At 42.2% G+C, this 15,481-nt stretch overlaps 1 protein-coding gene across 2 annotated transcripts in view; it reads left to right on the forward strand.

Moving 5' to 3' along the window:
- Positions 1–15,481, forward strand: part of PAMR1 (peptidase domain containing associated with muscle regeneration 1) — a 59,250-nt gene that overhangs the window by 22,101 nt on the left and 21,668 nt on the right. For both annotated transcript variants that reach the window (XM_017813973.1, XM_017813983.1), the window contains exons 5-6: positions 967–1,184; positions 6,703–6,810. In XM_017813973.1, coding sequence (XP_017669462.1) covers positions 967–1,184; positions 6,703–6,810 — 326 coding nt within the window. The remainder of the gene's footprint in view (positions 1–966; positions 1,185–6,702; positions 6,811–15,481) is intronic.

A 15,481-nucleotide genomic window follows, 5' to 3' on the forward strand; every position in this document is an offset into this window, starting at 1 on the left:
AGTGGTAGGGGTTCCTAGGAAGACTGAGTGCATAACCAGTTTCATCTATAAAATATCCTGCCGAACAGTAGTTACGTGGTCTCTCCCAGGCCCATATCTTCTCTTTTTCTGCTGTACCAAGGCTGATTCCAGCCTCCCTGGACATTGCACATTCTCCAGAGGCACTGGGTGTATCTCACTCTGTTTCTCATTCATATTCTGGTGGGATGCTTTGGCTCTGGACCTAACTGAATTCAAATAGCAGTATATAGCATGGCTGTTAATGAACAAAAGCCTTGCACAGTGCCTGGATTGAAGCTAGGAAAGACAGACATTGTGGGAAAAGGCTTTAAATATTTCCCTTCTGCACTAACCCCTGTGCCTTATTTCTGCTCTCAAAAGAAGGGCAAGTGCCAGACATTGAAGATTTACTACCATTTTGCTTTCTAATGCAAAATGTGCTGTAATATTTTGATTCCATTTCTCTGGCTATTTCTGCTTCTCTTACATCCCCAAGCTTTCTTTGTATCCCTAATTGCTGACTTCTGAACATCACAGTGTAAATAGCTTTTGAACCTTGTTATTTGATGCTACTACTTTCAGTACTTAGAACTTTATTTAGGGGAAATAGAGCAATTTTTAGCAAATGGCCACGATAGAAATATGCCCCCTATATTGTCTTATCCTATATGAAAGTTCTGACATTGTATTATGGTTAGAAACCTGATGCATGTGAACAGACTGTATGACTTCAATTTAGACGTCACTGTTCTGACACTTTATTATTCTCATGGAGAAACTGTATAGAGTTGAGCTGGTTTCCAAAGATCATGGTGCAAAAATTGAGATGCAGTGAGGGGGACTTTATGTGGTTAGGGACTTTTTGATTCATTGAGAGGGGTAGGCACTAACTTAGCTAAACATGCAAATAAATCATATTCAGGGTGCACAGGTATGCAGTCTGACTGTGTGTCCTTGTTCCCCAAGATTTTCCATGCTGAGCCTGGAGTTTGACTATATGTGCCAGTATGACTATGTGGAGGTCCGTGATGGGGACAATTTGGACAGTCGGATAATAAAGAAATTCTGTGGAAATGAGAGGCCACCTCCAATCCAAAGCACTGGGTCTTCACTCCATGTTCTCTTCCAGTCTGATGGATCCAAGAACTTTGATGGATTTCATGCTGTCTTTGAAGAAATTACAGGTAAAATAGTCCAAATATGGAACATGCCACTCATTCTCATTAATTCAATTTCACTAATCTCTTTCCCTGTTTTGCTTCATTAAAAACTTTCATGCTGTGTTGCCAACAGCAACTTACATAAAGTCAGTGTGGGGAAGATCCAAAAGCTGTCAGATGGCATGTGAATGTGAGACTCTTCTAAAAAAGACTGAATTCTTTCTACGTGTGTGAAGAACAAGCACATCAGCCAATAGAGAAAAGCTGCTGTTTTGTGTGACTGTTCAGTTTGAATCGAAGAATTAAGAGCACAGAAGGAAATAGAGGAAGGGGCATGGGTATCTGCAATGGCAGAATTGCTCAATGCTGTATGCAGGAGCAGAGTCACTGTCTCAACTACCAAAAACCTGATGCAAAGCCTCATGCCCTGACAGAATTCTTGTGTTGGCTTTAAGCCATTAGGGCTTAAAAAAATAAAAAAAGGGTGTACAAAGGACAGATTATTTTCTTTAAGAAAAAAAATAAAAGACAAGGCATTTTCTATTCTGTAGCAATCTCAGTGTTATGAATGACAGAAGCAGGACTCCAAAATTACTGGTTTTGTTACTACTCAGTGCTTGAGTCTCTTACATTGCTTTCCATAGTTTCTTTCTGACTACAAAATAACATTTTAAAGTATAGCTGGCTCCTCATTTTTCCATTGCATTTGCAGCAGCCTCTGTGCTCTTTCTGGATCTTCCTTGTTTAGCTATGTAAGGAATTTTGGTCAAATCTGTCCACAGTACTCCTGGCACAGAAGGTTAATCAGACTGTGCTGCTTTGCCATAGATAAACCCTGCAGGATCTATGACTCACCATAACTTGCCTTCTGCACACACTAGTGACCCACATTTCATGAGGTCATCCTGGGTATACCTGTCTCAGGAAATTTAGTTAGTTTATATAACCCTTATATAAATACACAAACCTATAGAGGATCAGCTCTTAGCAATGAGCAGAAGTGTAACTAGCAATCTGAAATGTACATACTTCTGGATGCAGCACCTATGCCATTTCTTAGCCTACCCTGTTCTTGAAATGTCACTTTTAGTACCTGCTAGTAACATAGCAGGAGCAGTTAGCTATTGATAGTTTGCCTGGGCTTACAGCAGGAGAGGTGACATAGAACAAATGAGTATGGCGTGGGCTATGTTGCATAAGGGCTGCCTACACTCAGGGAACTAACATTTTCCATATGGTGCAAGCTGAATTGGTTCTGTTTTCCCTGCCCAGCAGGGAACACTTGGTATTCGAATATGGTTGAGCACTTTATTTCCGCCCCATTTTTAGTGGTAATTATTCTGAGGCTGTGAGGCTGCAAGTGTGGTAATCCACACAGAGCACGTTGTAAAGGCCTTCTTAGAGTTTGTGAGGAGGTCTTATTGTGCACTTTATTATGAGGCTGTTCTGGTCTAATGTGTAGCTGCAGTGAAAGGCTTTTCAAACACTCCCAGTGTCTTTTTATGTGAAGCATTAACCTGGCCAGCAGGACCATTTAAGGGAAGAATACAGTGTTCATGGGGCAGCATAGAATTGAAAGCGAGGGCAGCACAGGATCGAAAGCTCTGGCAGCACATTGAAAACTGAAGCAATTCCCTTGAAATTTTCCTCCGTGCACAGCACTGTGGAAGAGCCAAAGTCCCCAGAACAGATTTCACAGGGCTTACTAGAGCAATTTCCTATGCTGCAGGTGAGAGCAGCAGTAGCACAGGTGCTTACAGGATGTGGACCAGGCCATGGAGGTGATCTGATGTCCCCAGTACCTTAGTGGAGTAGTGGAGAGGACTAAAGAAGCATCTTATGCTGCCAAAAGTGAATTCCTTGAATTCCTTCCCTTTCTGGCTTCCCTTCCTGTGAGCTCTGTACTGGCTTAGAAGTCACAGCTTGCTGAAACAGGGGTGCTGACTGCACAGATGTCACTGGTTCAACTGCCAGAAAGGTTTTGATTGATACAAAATAAGTTGCAAAGCCTGTATCTCCTTTAGGAAAGGTCACTGCATGTGTAGTTATTAAAGGATGAAACTACACAACCTGCTGTGCTGCCTAGTCTGGGGCAGGTGCTAGGTCCCATCCCATGCCAAGTGTGAAATGGGAACCAGTAACTGGCATGAGTGACTAGAAGTCACTCAACAGAATTCAGATGAGAATCATGGGGGGCCAGATGGGGAGCCATCAGGGTCTCTTAAGGATTAGTCATACGCTGGATCCAGTTAGATGAAAGCCTGTTACTGACTTTCAATAATAACACTTTGCTTTTTGTACCCCTAAGCTAGCGATCTTTGACACAACATAGTGGATTTAACCTTTTATAGTATTGTCCTATGTTGTTTGACTTAATCCAGGAAATCAAGACTTCTTAAAAAAGGAAAAATATTTAGTGCTCTTGAATATCAGGCATTTTCAAGGACAGTGTCTGACAGTATCTGAACCTTATCCTTGTCCACTTGACATGCTTACTTTTCCATAATCATGAGACAAAGCTGTGGCAAAGACAAAGCTGAAAGTTCACTAGCTTCAAACCAGTGATTACAAATGATCAGTCTGTACAGCCTTTTGCTTCTCCTTCCCTTTCTCAGTGATATTTTACATTAGTTGGATACAGTAAAATTGCCACATATATATTTCATTTTAACAAATGAATTACTGTCTTCAGTCAGGCCTTAGTCTTCAATGACACCTGAAAGATATTTGCTGTCCAGCCATGTATGAATTGCTCTTACATCACCACATGAAACCTCCAGAGAAGTCCATATGTGGCATCTATATATTTCTTGTCTCATGCCATCTGGATATAGGAGACTTCTCCTATCCAGAGAAGCTACTCTGAGGTCGGTCCATATGGTGGCAGAGTGACAGATCCTGGCACATGGGGGCTTTTCCTGAGGTGGGAGACGCCTGAGCAGGTCTTGTGGGAGGTGCTGAGAAGATCTGCACGTTGCCAGAACAACCAGCCCTCTGTGCCCCACCATGCCTATGCAGAGCAGCCGGGGGGTGTGCGGCAGGTCATGCAGTGCTTGGGTGCACAGCGGGGGCAAGGTCCTGCTGTAGCTGCAGAGCTGAGCCCAGCCATGGTATCCACTCAGCAGGGAGCTATGTCCTCTGCACATGCCAGAAAGGAGGTGGTGACCCAAGCAGAGCTTCCCCAAAAACATGGAGCCATCCAGGTCTGGCTGCAGGGAGGGCCAGAGCCTGTCTTTTTTGACTCAGTCATCTCTTCCCACACTTCTCAAGCAGATTGACTGCAAGACAGGGACTGGGAAAGCGATGTCCCTCCTGCTGTAAGGGAAGATCAGGGCTGTGACCTTCTGAGGAAGGTCAAGCCTATGGGACCTGACACCATGCATCCCAGAGTCCTGAGGAATTGGCTGATGTAGTTGCCGAGTCACTTTCCATTACATTTGAAAAGTCATGGCAGTCAGATGAAGTCCCAGGTGACTGGAAAAGGGGAAACATTGCACCCATTTTTAAAAAGAGGTAGAAAGGAGGACCCTAGGAACTACCAACCTGTCAACCTCATCTAAGTGTCTGCGAATATCATGGAGGAGATGCTCCTAGAAGCTGTGCTAAGGAACGTGGAGGACAGGGAGGTGATTTGAGACAGCCAGCATGTCTTCACCAAGGACAAATCCCACCTGACCAACCTAGTGGCTTTCTACAATGGAGTGACAACATCAGTGCACAAGGGAAGGGCTACAGATGTCATCTCTCTGGACTTTTGTAAGGCCTTTGACATGGCCACAACATCCTTCTCTCTAAACTGGAAAGATATGGATTTGATGGGTGGACTGTTTGAAGGATGAGCAATTGGTTGGATTCCAAGGGGAGCGGTCAACATCTCAGAGTCCTGATGGACACCAGTGACAAGTGGTGTCCCTCAGGGGGCCATATTGAGACCAGTGCTATTTAATGTCTTCATCAGTGTCATAGACAAAGTGATAGAGTAAGCACTCAGCAAGTTTGCAGATGACAGCAAGGTGAGTGGTGTGGTTGACATGCCTGAGGGATGGGATGCTATCCAGAGGGACCTGGACAAGCTCAAAAAGTGGGTCTATGGGAGTCTCATGAGGTTCAACAAGGACAAGTGTCCTGAACTTGGGTTGGAGCAACCCCAAGTATTGATGCAGGCTGGGAGATGAACTTGCTGAGAGCAGTTCTGACAAGAAGGACTTAAGAGTACTGCTGGATGAAAAGCTGGACATCAGCTGTCAATGTGCATTTGCAGCTCAGAAAGCCAACTGTGTACTGGGCTGCACCAAAAGGAGAAGAACCAGCAGGTCTAGGGAAGTGATTCTGCCCCTCCACTCCACTCTGGTGAGACCCTACCTGGATCATTGCATCCAGCTCTGGGGTCCTCATCACAGGCAGATAGACCTGTGGAGCAAGTCCAGAGGAGGGCTGCAAAGTTTCTCAGAGGGCCAGAATACCTCTCCTATGAAGAAAGGCTGAGACAATTTCAGTGTTCAGCCTGGAGAAGAGAAGGCTCTGGTGAGACCTTATTGCAACATTTCAGTCCTTAAAGGTGACTTATAACAGAGATGGAGACAGACAGCTGCAATAGGACAAGGGGTAATGAATGTAAGCTAAAAGAGGGTAGATTTAGATCACATATAAGGAAGAATTTTTTTATAGTGAGAGTGGCACGACACTGGAACAGGTTGCCCAGAAAGTGGTAGATGTTGTGTCCCTGAAAACATTCAAGCTCAGACTGGACAGGAGACTGAACAATCTGATCTAGCTGAGGATGTCCCTGAAGGGGATTGGACTAGATGACCTTTACAGATCTCTTCCATCCCGAAGTATTGTATGATTCTATGATTCTGCTTCAGGTGAAGTCTCTGCAAGGAAAACTGCTGATTCTGGACTGCAGCAGAGTGAATGCTTTGAAGTAGTAGTATACAACCTCACCATAGGACCCCCAGGGTGGGTTGCTTGTGGTTGCAACACTCAACAGCTGGTACAGGCATTCATTTTTCTTTTTAACCAAAATAATCATGGAAGGACGAAGATGATCTGTAAAAGAATTGGAATGCAGAACTTTCTACCAATTATGATGTCCACGTTTAATGTGTGAGCTATCAACCATACTTGGATAATTCTTTAAGATAGCAAGGAATATGTTTTGTAGTCAATGTGAACTGAAACTGAACTCAACTTCTGGTATGGGTCTGATGTGAACTTTGCTGCAGAGTCTTGTTTTATAAAGATGAACTTGAAGCAGGACATCAGATCCTGAACTCCTCAGGTGTTGGAGTTACTTGAATCTTAAACTAGATCTAAATCTTGAGATTTTGGGTCTACTTTCTGTCCGCTAAAACCCACACTCAATTTGAAAAATAATCTAAGTGGAAATTATTTTTTTGCATTTTTGAGATTAATTTATGTTCTTGTCCTGATTTCAGCTGGAATACAGTTAATTGCCTTCTCAGTAGCTGGTGCAGTGCTGTGTTTTTTTGACTTTGTATGATAACACACTAATGTTTTGGTTGTTGCTATTCTTTTACAGCTTGTTCTTCATCTCCATGTCTTCACGATGGAACGTGCATTCTAGACAAAAGAAGTGCCTACAAATGTGCCTGTCTGGCTGGCTACACCGGGAATCGCTGTGAAAACTGTGAGTACAGGCACTGTGTGTATGACCAGCCTCCAGGGTTGTCACTGATATAGGCCATTAATTGTTACAAGTGTCATTGATGTGTAGGTCAGGTCAGTCATACTGCCACAGAGCACACTGAGCTTCCTCTGGCATTTTTAAAGACAGGGTGCTTGCAGTTCATGAAGATTTCCACTGAATCATTCTGGAGCTTTATGTCTATGTGTAAAAAGGTAAAACAGAAGTGGAACTAAGGAAAAGCACACAGGAAATCTCGTAGGGAATTAGCCTTATCAGACAGAGGTATACCTGCCTGCTGTTTTCCACTGTGTGGATCAGCTGTTCTCTACTAAAGACACATACTCCAGCTGAGCCCTGTGCTTGATGCTCTAGTCAGAGTCAGTCATAGGAAACTTGTCTCCCCCCACAGCCACCTGAAAGGTAGAATTCTGGCACCATGAATGACAGAGTCTTGGGATCAAAACAAATGAAGAAGGGTAGATTCTGTCCATATCTGTGTTGGTAGTCCTCACTGTCCCTATAGTCATACACTCGGTTTTGTCTGCCAAGTGAATTGTAGAATAATTGGGTTTAAATCAATTGTCTGTTCCAGTGATTTACTTCATGCATGAGCAAATGTCTTCGTCTAACAGGGCTCGAAGGAGCAAGAAGGAGTAAGAATTGTGCAATATATGCCACGACAATGGCTATATCATCTGTACTAGCTGAAAGGAGCGTACTACAACATTAAAAGTCCCTGAGCTAGACCTCCAGCTGACCCTGGAGGATTTCAGTGATGATGGTGAAATACACTTGAGATCATATTTGGCCCAAGACAGGAAGCATGGCTTACTGCTGTGGCATTACTCTGGCCACAAGGCACACAATGCCTTGCCTGCTAGGAGAGTTTTCAATTCTATGTCAGAGGAGCCAATATACACTAAACCTATCTTTTGCCCGCATATGCCATTGTCAGGAGTGGGTTCATCTCCTGGAATTTCTTTTATTTCATCAGGGGAGTTAAATCATAGTGACATGATATGTCCTTTCATGGATCATTTTGAGATAAAAGACCTTTTGATTTCAGCAGATCCAGAATTACCTCATAAGGCTTGACTTCTCTCCCAGCAGATCAGAGGAGAGGTAGTTTTATATTTTTTATGAGTCTGAAAAAATTGTGGTTCTGAACAGCATGCCTCATTCTGCAGATTGCACCAATTCCTGGTATGTGTTCCATAGGGAAAAGGTTACTGAAAATGGAAGGTTCCTTACCTCAGGACAGAGAGTGGCTGGCTCTTCTGCTAACAACCTCTTTCCTGAGAGTAGTTGTTTAGCAGGTCATTTAGGGACTGAAAACCCCCGAGCTCTTTGCAACTGCTCAGTGGGATTAGTTCTGTTCCTGCCTTTAGAACAGGGTTAAAAAAAAAAAAAAAAAAAAGGAAAGATTCCTGTCTGGTTCAGAATGAACCTGTATTTCAGATTAATTACATTTCCAGCAAACCTCGACCCTAGTTTTGGCAGGCTCTACACTACGGTCAAGTCATGGAATGAAGCTCATGTTCTTTTACTGATTTTCTGTAACACACAGCAAAAAGGGAAGTTGGTAAAAAAACAATAGGATGAGACTTCTGTCATCATAAACGATGAAGGGTACAAGTAGTAACAGGATGAAAGGGAGGAGACACTTAAAAATATAGACAGTAAGATTTTTAACTTGGTAGGAATCCTATAGTTTGATTAGTGAAAGAACAATTTAGGTGAATCAAGTTCTGTTACTTTATGATGTTTGTGGCTGTGTGCTTGTCTTTTGCTTATGCTAGGAAATATTGTTTTCCAGTACCTATATTGCTGCTTTCCATAACAGAAATAAAGGCTGACTTTTTTTGCTGTATATGAATAGCAAACCTCACAGTGGGAAAACATCATGGCAATTCTCTGTTTTTTCCATCTTCGAATAATTTTTTTCTCAAGATATTTCCTTCAGTTTTGCCAAAAGGTATCCTAAGTATTTTCCACTGTAGGGGGGAGAAACGTCAGAAAGTTAAAGTTTGATTCATTTTTTAAGAACAAAAAGAAGAACTGGGAAAAAATATCTATGAGTGTAATTCTTTAAAAATTAGTCATGTAGTTTCCTGAACAGCATTTCAGTTTAAATGTTAAAGAGAGATTGTGTCATGCTCAGAATCTTTCTTTCTTTCAGCAACAGTGCTGTCTTGTGAGGTGGAGCCAAGGGAATTAAATTTATTTCTGCAGAAAACAGTCATAAAATATTTGCTGTTGGAGCACTGAATATGGCTTTGGACACTGTAAGACTGATTTTTTTCAGCCTGGTTTTCTTGGAGCAAGTCAGGTGCAATCCCATTAAAGTTAATGGATGAAAAATAGATATAAGAGAGAAGAAAATTAGAGTCCCTTAATGTTAAGTGCCTGTAGAAGCTTTGTGATGGTGCAACAGAAGGTACCCAGAGTGATACAAGGGTTTTAAAGAAATCCAAGGGACATACTTCAGATGAAGGGAGACTGGGGGATTATCTCACTGAGGAATAAATTAAGGCCAAATTAAACAAATTTACAATGGATATTTCATTACAGAATCAGAAATTTTGTAGGTCTCTTACCATCCCAATGCAGCTGTGTCTTTTTGTCTGTTACTAAGTTTAGTTTTAAGGATGTGGGAATCACTATTGGAATTATTATTGAAATCACCTTAATGAGATAAACCACAAGGAACCTCTTGTTTCCTCTGTTAAACTAAATTCCATCTATTTAACACGATTGTCAACATTGGTCAAGCTGCTTTCCTGAGGTAATATTTAACCCTAATTGCTCTGTCACGATTTGCAATATTAATAAAATAATCCAAGGCACAGGTTACTTATAACTAGCAATCTCTCTCCTCTTCCACTATAGCAGCCAGGAAATTAACTTTTTGTTTACAATTTAATGAGCTAATACAGTGATTTAAAGGTTTCAACAGCATGAAGTGCAATATAGGCAAGTATTTTTCTAACAGCTGCTAATATATTTTGATCAGTCCTGTTTCATAGCAAGAAATATTTTATAGAAATATGTCTCATTTCACTCCAGATACTGTTAAAAAACCCAAACAATATGAAATTGTAAAACAAATGCTAACCTTTTTTCTTCTGACTAAAACCACAATAAAGACAAGACTTAAGTACAGAAAAAAAAACCTTCTTACAGATAAATATGTGTTGCTATCATGGTACAGTAAGTAGAGAAAACTATTCCCTATTTTAAATACTTGGACTTTTTTTCTGACCTTAAACTTAATTTGCAGTGTATCTGCATACCCCTCCCAGTAACCCCTTAGCCATGGTGACATGATTGAGGTAAAACTCAGGCTTTTCTGTTTGACCTCTGTAGATTTTAATGCAGTCAGAGACACTCAAAAAACCACAAAATCAGATAATCTTGTTCTTTTAGCCTGCAGTATTCTGTGAGACAGAGTGGCAACTTCCTCAAAAGATGCAGGGGAAAAGTAACCAGCTGACAAGTGCACATCCTGCATGCTAAAACCCAACCACTCCAGTATCAGATTGTCAATGACTCTACAGTGTGACAGCTACTTGTTGATCTCAAACTAAGAAAGGTCTTTTCCAAAGTCTCTATGTTGAGTTTTCCTGCTGAAGATGCAGCTGTAGAGAGATGGTATTGCTGGTACCCCATAGCACATGCTCTTGCCCTCTGCTTGTCCTCCTCCTGGGACAGGGTGTTCTGACTCAAATCCTCCTAGAGCTTGCTGGCCCCAAAGCAAGAGACCTTGACCTCATCCTGCCCAGAAATTTCCTGTTACCTTTATTTCAAACAAAGCCAGGCAAACTAGGGTTCCTACGCACATAAGAAGAGCTTTGCTGAATGAGGAATTCAGGGCTGAGATCTGATTTCCATTTTTATTCTGTTTCTTGCTTCTGTCTGCCAAGTAGAAGAGGTTTGCTCTGCATCCTAATGAAGAGTCTAATCCAATTGACTAAACTGTATAAACTAACTCCTTGCTGTAGCCTTTGATGTTGCTAGGGCTGGCCTTAGTGTGTTCCAACAGGCCTCTGAATGTAGCTTTCAAGCCCTTCCCCAATGCTTATATAATCCACTTCTATCCTTCCTGGCCCCATACAACTGCGACTTGGGCTGGTTCTTGGGGATGTGCTCACCCTTAACAGAGTGACTGATATTTAAGACAGGGAGAAAGCATTAACATCCCACCACCACACCCCACCCCCTGTTCTGCTATGGGAGAAATGAGCCCAGCTGTCAGTGCTTGGCATAAACTAGACAGAGTTTTAAACTCAGCAGAGCCTATGATGAGGCACTGGGGAAAATTCTGGACATTAAACCCTGTTTTTTTTACCTAACCATGCATGTGTAATGCAGAGTCTTCTAAAGGAATGCTTGCAGGTTTAATTTGGTCAGAAAGATTCTCAGTAATAGATTTCAAGGAGTGTCATAATCACTGGTATATACTGGGCCATTTGCAGCCCACGTGTTAGACCATGCCAATGCTGTGTGATTACAGTGGAGAACTTAATAATACCCCTGATAACCTGATAACCAAACACCCTCATAACCCCTCAGTTCTTTCTTTCCACTCTGTCCTGGAAATCAGTCCTATTCCAGTTGGGGAAAATGTTCCAAATAGAAATACGACTCCTAATTTCCGTGGGGCTGCCATTGGTTGGTGGGGAGTGGTTTTTTTTTGGGTGTGGGTTTTTTGTTTTGTTTTGCTGTGGGTTTTTTTTGTTTGGGTTTTTTGTTTGGTTGGTTGGTTGGTTTTGTTTTTGTTTTGTTTTGTTTTGTTTGTTTGGATTTTTTTTGGTTGTTTGTTGGGCTTAGCTTAGTTTTTCCAGTGGAAAATAGCTTGTTACAGCTTTTTTTTAAAGGGACAAAGTTCATCCCCACTTCTGTCAAGGTGGCTCTTTTGGTGGCTATGCCACAGAGATGAGGTTGAAGTCACTCCTTCTCCACCACATTTTCATTGTCCTCCCTATAGGTGTATGTGTATAGGGTGGGAAATAAGAACTCAACTCCTCCTGCTGTCAAAGCACATGTATACCTGGAGCTGCTAAGGAGTAAAGGCTAGTGGCCTTTTTTCACTATTACAATCCCAGGGTTCACCTACCTTGAGACCCACAAACTAGCAAAAACCTTTAATTGCAATGTGGCAGTTCTCAGGTTTTGCAGGCCCATTAGGGGTTACAGGCTAAATCTGAAAACAGCACCGTCCTTTGGCCTGTCATGCAGCAACTCTGTAGTGTGAACACAAGTCAGGATGCCCTCAGAGGTGGCCATTCTCCAGAACCTTCCTGGAACTCCCTCTGAGAGGACATGTAGTATCACTCCCTGTGCCTCAAGCACTGTTATTTGGTTAAACTGCTCTTTGTGGCCAAGACTGTTCAGAAGGACTGTTAGTGCAAACAGGGTGAGAAAATCCTACAGTGATAAGATGGCCAGTGTAGTCACACAGGAAGCTTCACTGACCCACATGTCTCTCCAAAGCCAGATACTGCAGTCCTCAGAGAGATTTTTAATGTCATCTTAAGAGTTCAGTTCTGGTGGCATAATGCCCTCTTTTGTTCTACTGAGCTGATGAGAAGAACATTGTGATGTTGCCTAGAACGTTTGCTAGAATGTTATCATTACTTCTCCATATATACTCACTGCCCAACAGTGTACTCCTTTCCAGGAGGATCATGTGTTTACAAGGCAATCTATATTGTTTAGTGCCTAGTGCATGAATTTGAAGGGCTTGGGTAGATATGGAGGTAGAGATTTCTGCTCCCAGTTTTCATTTCCTGGAGATTTCTCCCTTGGTTAGAAGGATGCTGGAACTGTTCACACAGAAACTGCCAAACCACCAAACATGATGTCTATTGCTTTAAGATAACCTAACATCAATTTCAGGTTGTCTTAATTTACTGAGCAATAAACTAAAGCTGTTCAGCTCCTGCTACAAAAACAGCCAAGAGGCCTCATAGGAGGACAGAAACACCTAAGAGAAAAATTATGTTGATGGCTGAGGATGGAAAGCAAACATCTGAAGCAACCACTAAACAACAGCTGCTTGTAAATTAGCCTGCAGAAAACTAGTCCCTAGGACTGGTCTTTCCTTCAGTTTGTCAATATGACTGTTGGATTGGATAGGTCATGCAGTCTCTGGGAGGAAGGTGCTCACGCCATGTCACAGTGTTTGATCTCATAATACTTTTATAATGTTTTGAAACTCCAGTGAGTAAGTGTTGCTAACAGCAAGGCTGAAAGAGACAGGACATCTGCTTTACTGACAACTGCTCTTGTCCCTTTTTATTTTCTTGGTGTCAATTAACTAGCCAATTTTTTTTAGTTTTTCATAAAGTGAAACATATCTGGTAAAACCCTATGGTAGTCTGCCCAGAGCATAGCCCCAGGCATTGCTATCATCTAAACAAATAAAAAATTGTCTCTTTGTTAATGTCATCTATCCAGGGCCAGGCCTGCCACAGGAAAAGGATTCTATTTCTAAACCACATTAAATATTTTCATAAGGAATCTCCACTTGCCCTACCCCAAAACAATACTGAACTTTTTCCTTGGTCTGCTAAGATGCCTTAGAGATAAAACCATCCGTAGGATTCTCCCTGGTATGACTTGCCATGTGGAAGGATGAATCAGTGTTGGACCAAGCTGCATTCCAGGTATTTTTACCCCACTGGACGGGCCAAAGATACTTTTCCCTGTCATTTAATCACTGAGTCATTTAGGAGACTAAGTCCTTCTGGCAGGCCAGCTCTAATGTATGGCATAAATCAGCATAGAATAACCGCATGCAGGCCAAAAACCAGTTTGCATCACAGGCACACTTTAAGCTTAGCCCCATGTTTTGCAAAGGTCAAAGATGATGGGGGGCTGGTGTAGAGTTACAGAGTATTCTGAGTTGGAAGGAACCCACAAGGATCATTCAGTCCAACCCTTAAGTGAATGGCCTCTATGGGGATTGAACCTGTGACCTTGGTGTTACTAGCACCTTGCTCTAACCAACTTCTAAGTTGCTGATGGAGGTGTTTTCTGCTGCCTAGCTGAGGAGGAGGAGATGTAACTTTTGGTTTCTTTGGAGCTAGAAGAAACGAGAGAAAGGCCCAGAGTAGATTATAGATTTGGGATCTCTGCCTCTATCAGGCATTCATCATTATTGGCCAGCTAGCTTCCCTTACCTGCTTCATCACCCTCCTAATCCTCTACCCTATTATTGGAGCCCTAGAAAACAAAATACTCAACTTCTAAAAATACTCTAATAGTTTATAAAAAACATTGGTCTTGCAAACCAACAAGTGAAGACTACACCTCTTCTTTAGGATTCCAAAAATCACCTCAGAAAAAAAGGGACCTAAGCCTCTATCTCCAATTCCCAAAGCTGGTATTTTACATTAAACTACTCTCTGATTTTTACCGTTAAATTGCCTGAATCACCCTGTCAGATAACCATCACACAAACTCCAAAACAACAAGTAAAGTTAATAATAGCCCCCATCCTGTGACCAAAACTATCCCCACTCCACAAGAACAAAACAGCTGCACCACTAAAATCCAGTCAAACAGAAAACATACCCCCACTATCAACAGTAGCCATCCCAAACTTTCAGCATTCAGTAACTCCCCCCAATAACTACCTCCAAGTTCTAAAAGACCCACACCATAACAACCAATCCCACCAAGCCTCTGGAAAAGAGTCTGCCACTAAAGACAAAAAATAAACAAAACCACTGTCTTTCCACCTTGAATTAACCATAAACAACACCAATGACACAAAGGAGACCCCCAAACTCAACAACCACCCACCCCCTGCAACAGATGCCAACAGCAAACCTACCATTCCATAATATGGTGAAGGGTTAGATGCAACTGCTAACCCTCCCAAAACAAAGCACAACCCTAAGAAAAGTAAAAAATAGGTCATAATAATTCCTACTTGGCCTCTCTCCAAGGTCTATGGCCTGAAAACACATCATTGTAAGCTTCAGCTACAGGAACCCACCAAAAATACAATTTTTATTTTTTTCTTCCCCCTCCCATCCTTCTGCTCAGTCCTCTCTGCAGACTACTGATATACTGTTGGTAGCTTCTGCGGTGTAAGCATAGTCTGCACAGGGTCTTGCTGTTCATCTTTCAACTGCTTTGACAGTTTGCTGAAATAATCAGCATGCTTAAATGCTGACAGTTTCGTTCTTCTCCCCCCCTCCCCACCTCCAAGTTCATTAAAAGGCTTTGTTCCTCCTTGAGGATTTTACACTCAAACATCTCTGAGGCAAGCTACCTTACACACTTCCCTTTGTTGTGCTCGCGGGAATGGATTTCATTGTCTTGCACGCTGTTTGCAGGTGATACAAAACCCTGCCAAGGCAGAATGGCCCCAGGCGGTAGGAATGATGACACAAACGACCAGGCAGAATTCCGCTTGTTCATATCTTATGGCTCCCACTCTCCTCCTTGCTTTCTTCAAGAGCTCAGGAACTGCATTTCACAGCCAACCAAATTGCCCTGCTACTTCCTTAGTACTCTCCTGCATTTTGGTTCCCTTCATTTTCTTTTCCCTATACTCTCATCCCAACACTTGGTAATTTCCATCTCTTTTTCTAAAATGGGCAATGCCTGATCTTCCTTTCTATATGAAATTCAGCTTGGATCCCCGCAAAAGGCTGAA

This window comes from Lepidothrix coronata, unplaced genomic scaffold (assembly GCF_001604755.1).
Source record: "Lepidothrix coronata isolate B3197 unplaced genomic scaffold, Lepidothrix_coronata-1.0 Scaffold1, whole genome shotgun sequence".
NCBI classification, from domain to species: domain Eukaryota; kingdom Metazoa; phylum Chordata; class Aves; order Passeriformes; family Pipridae; genus Lepidothrix; species Lepidothrix coronata.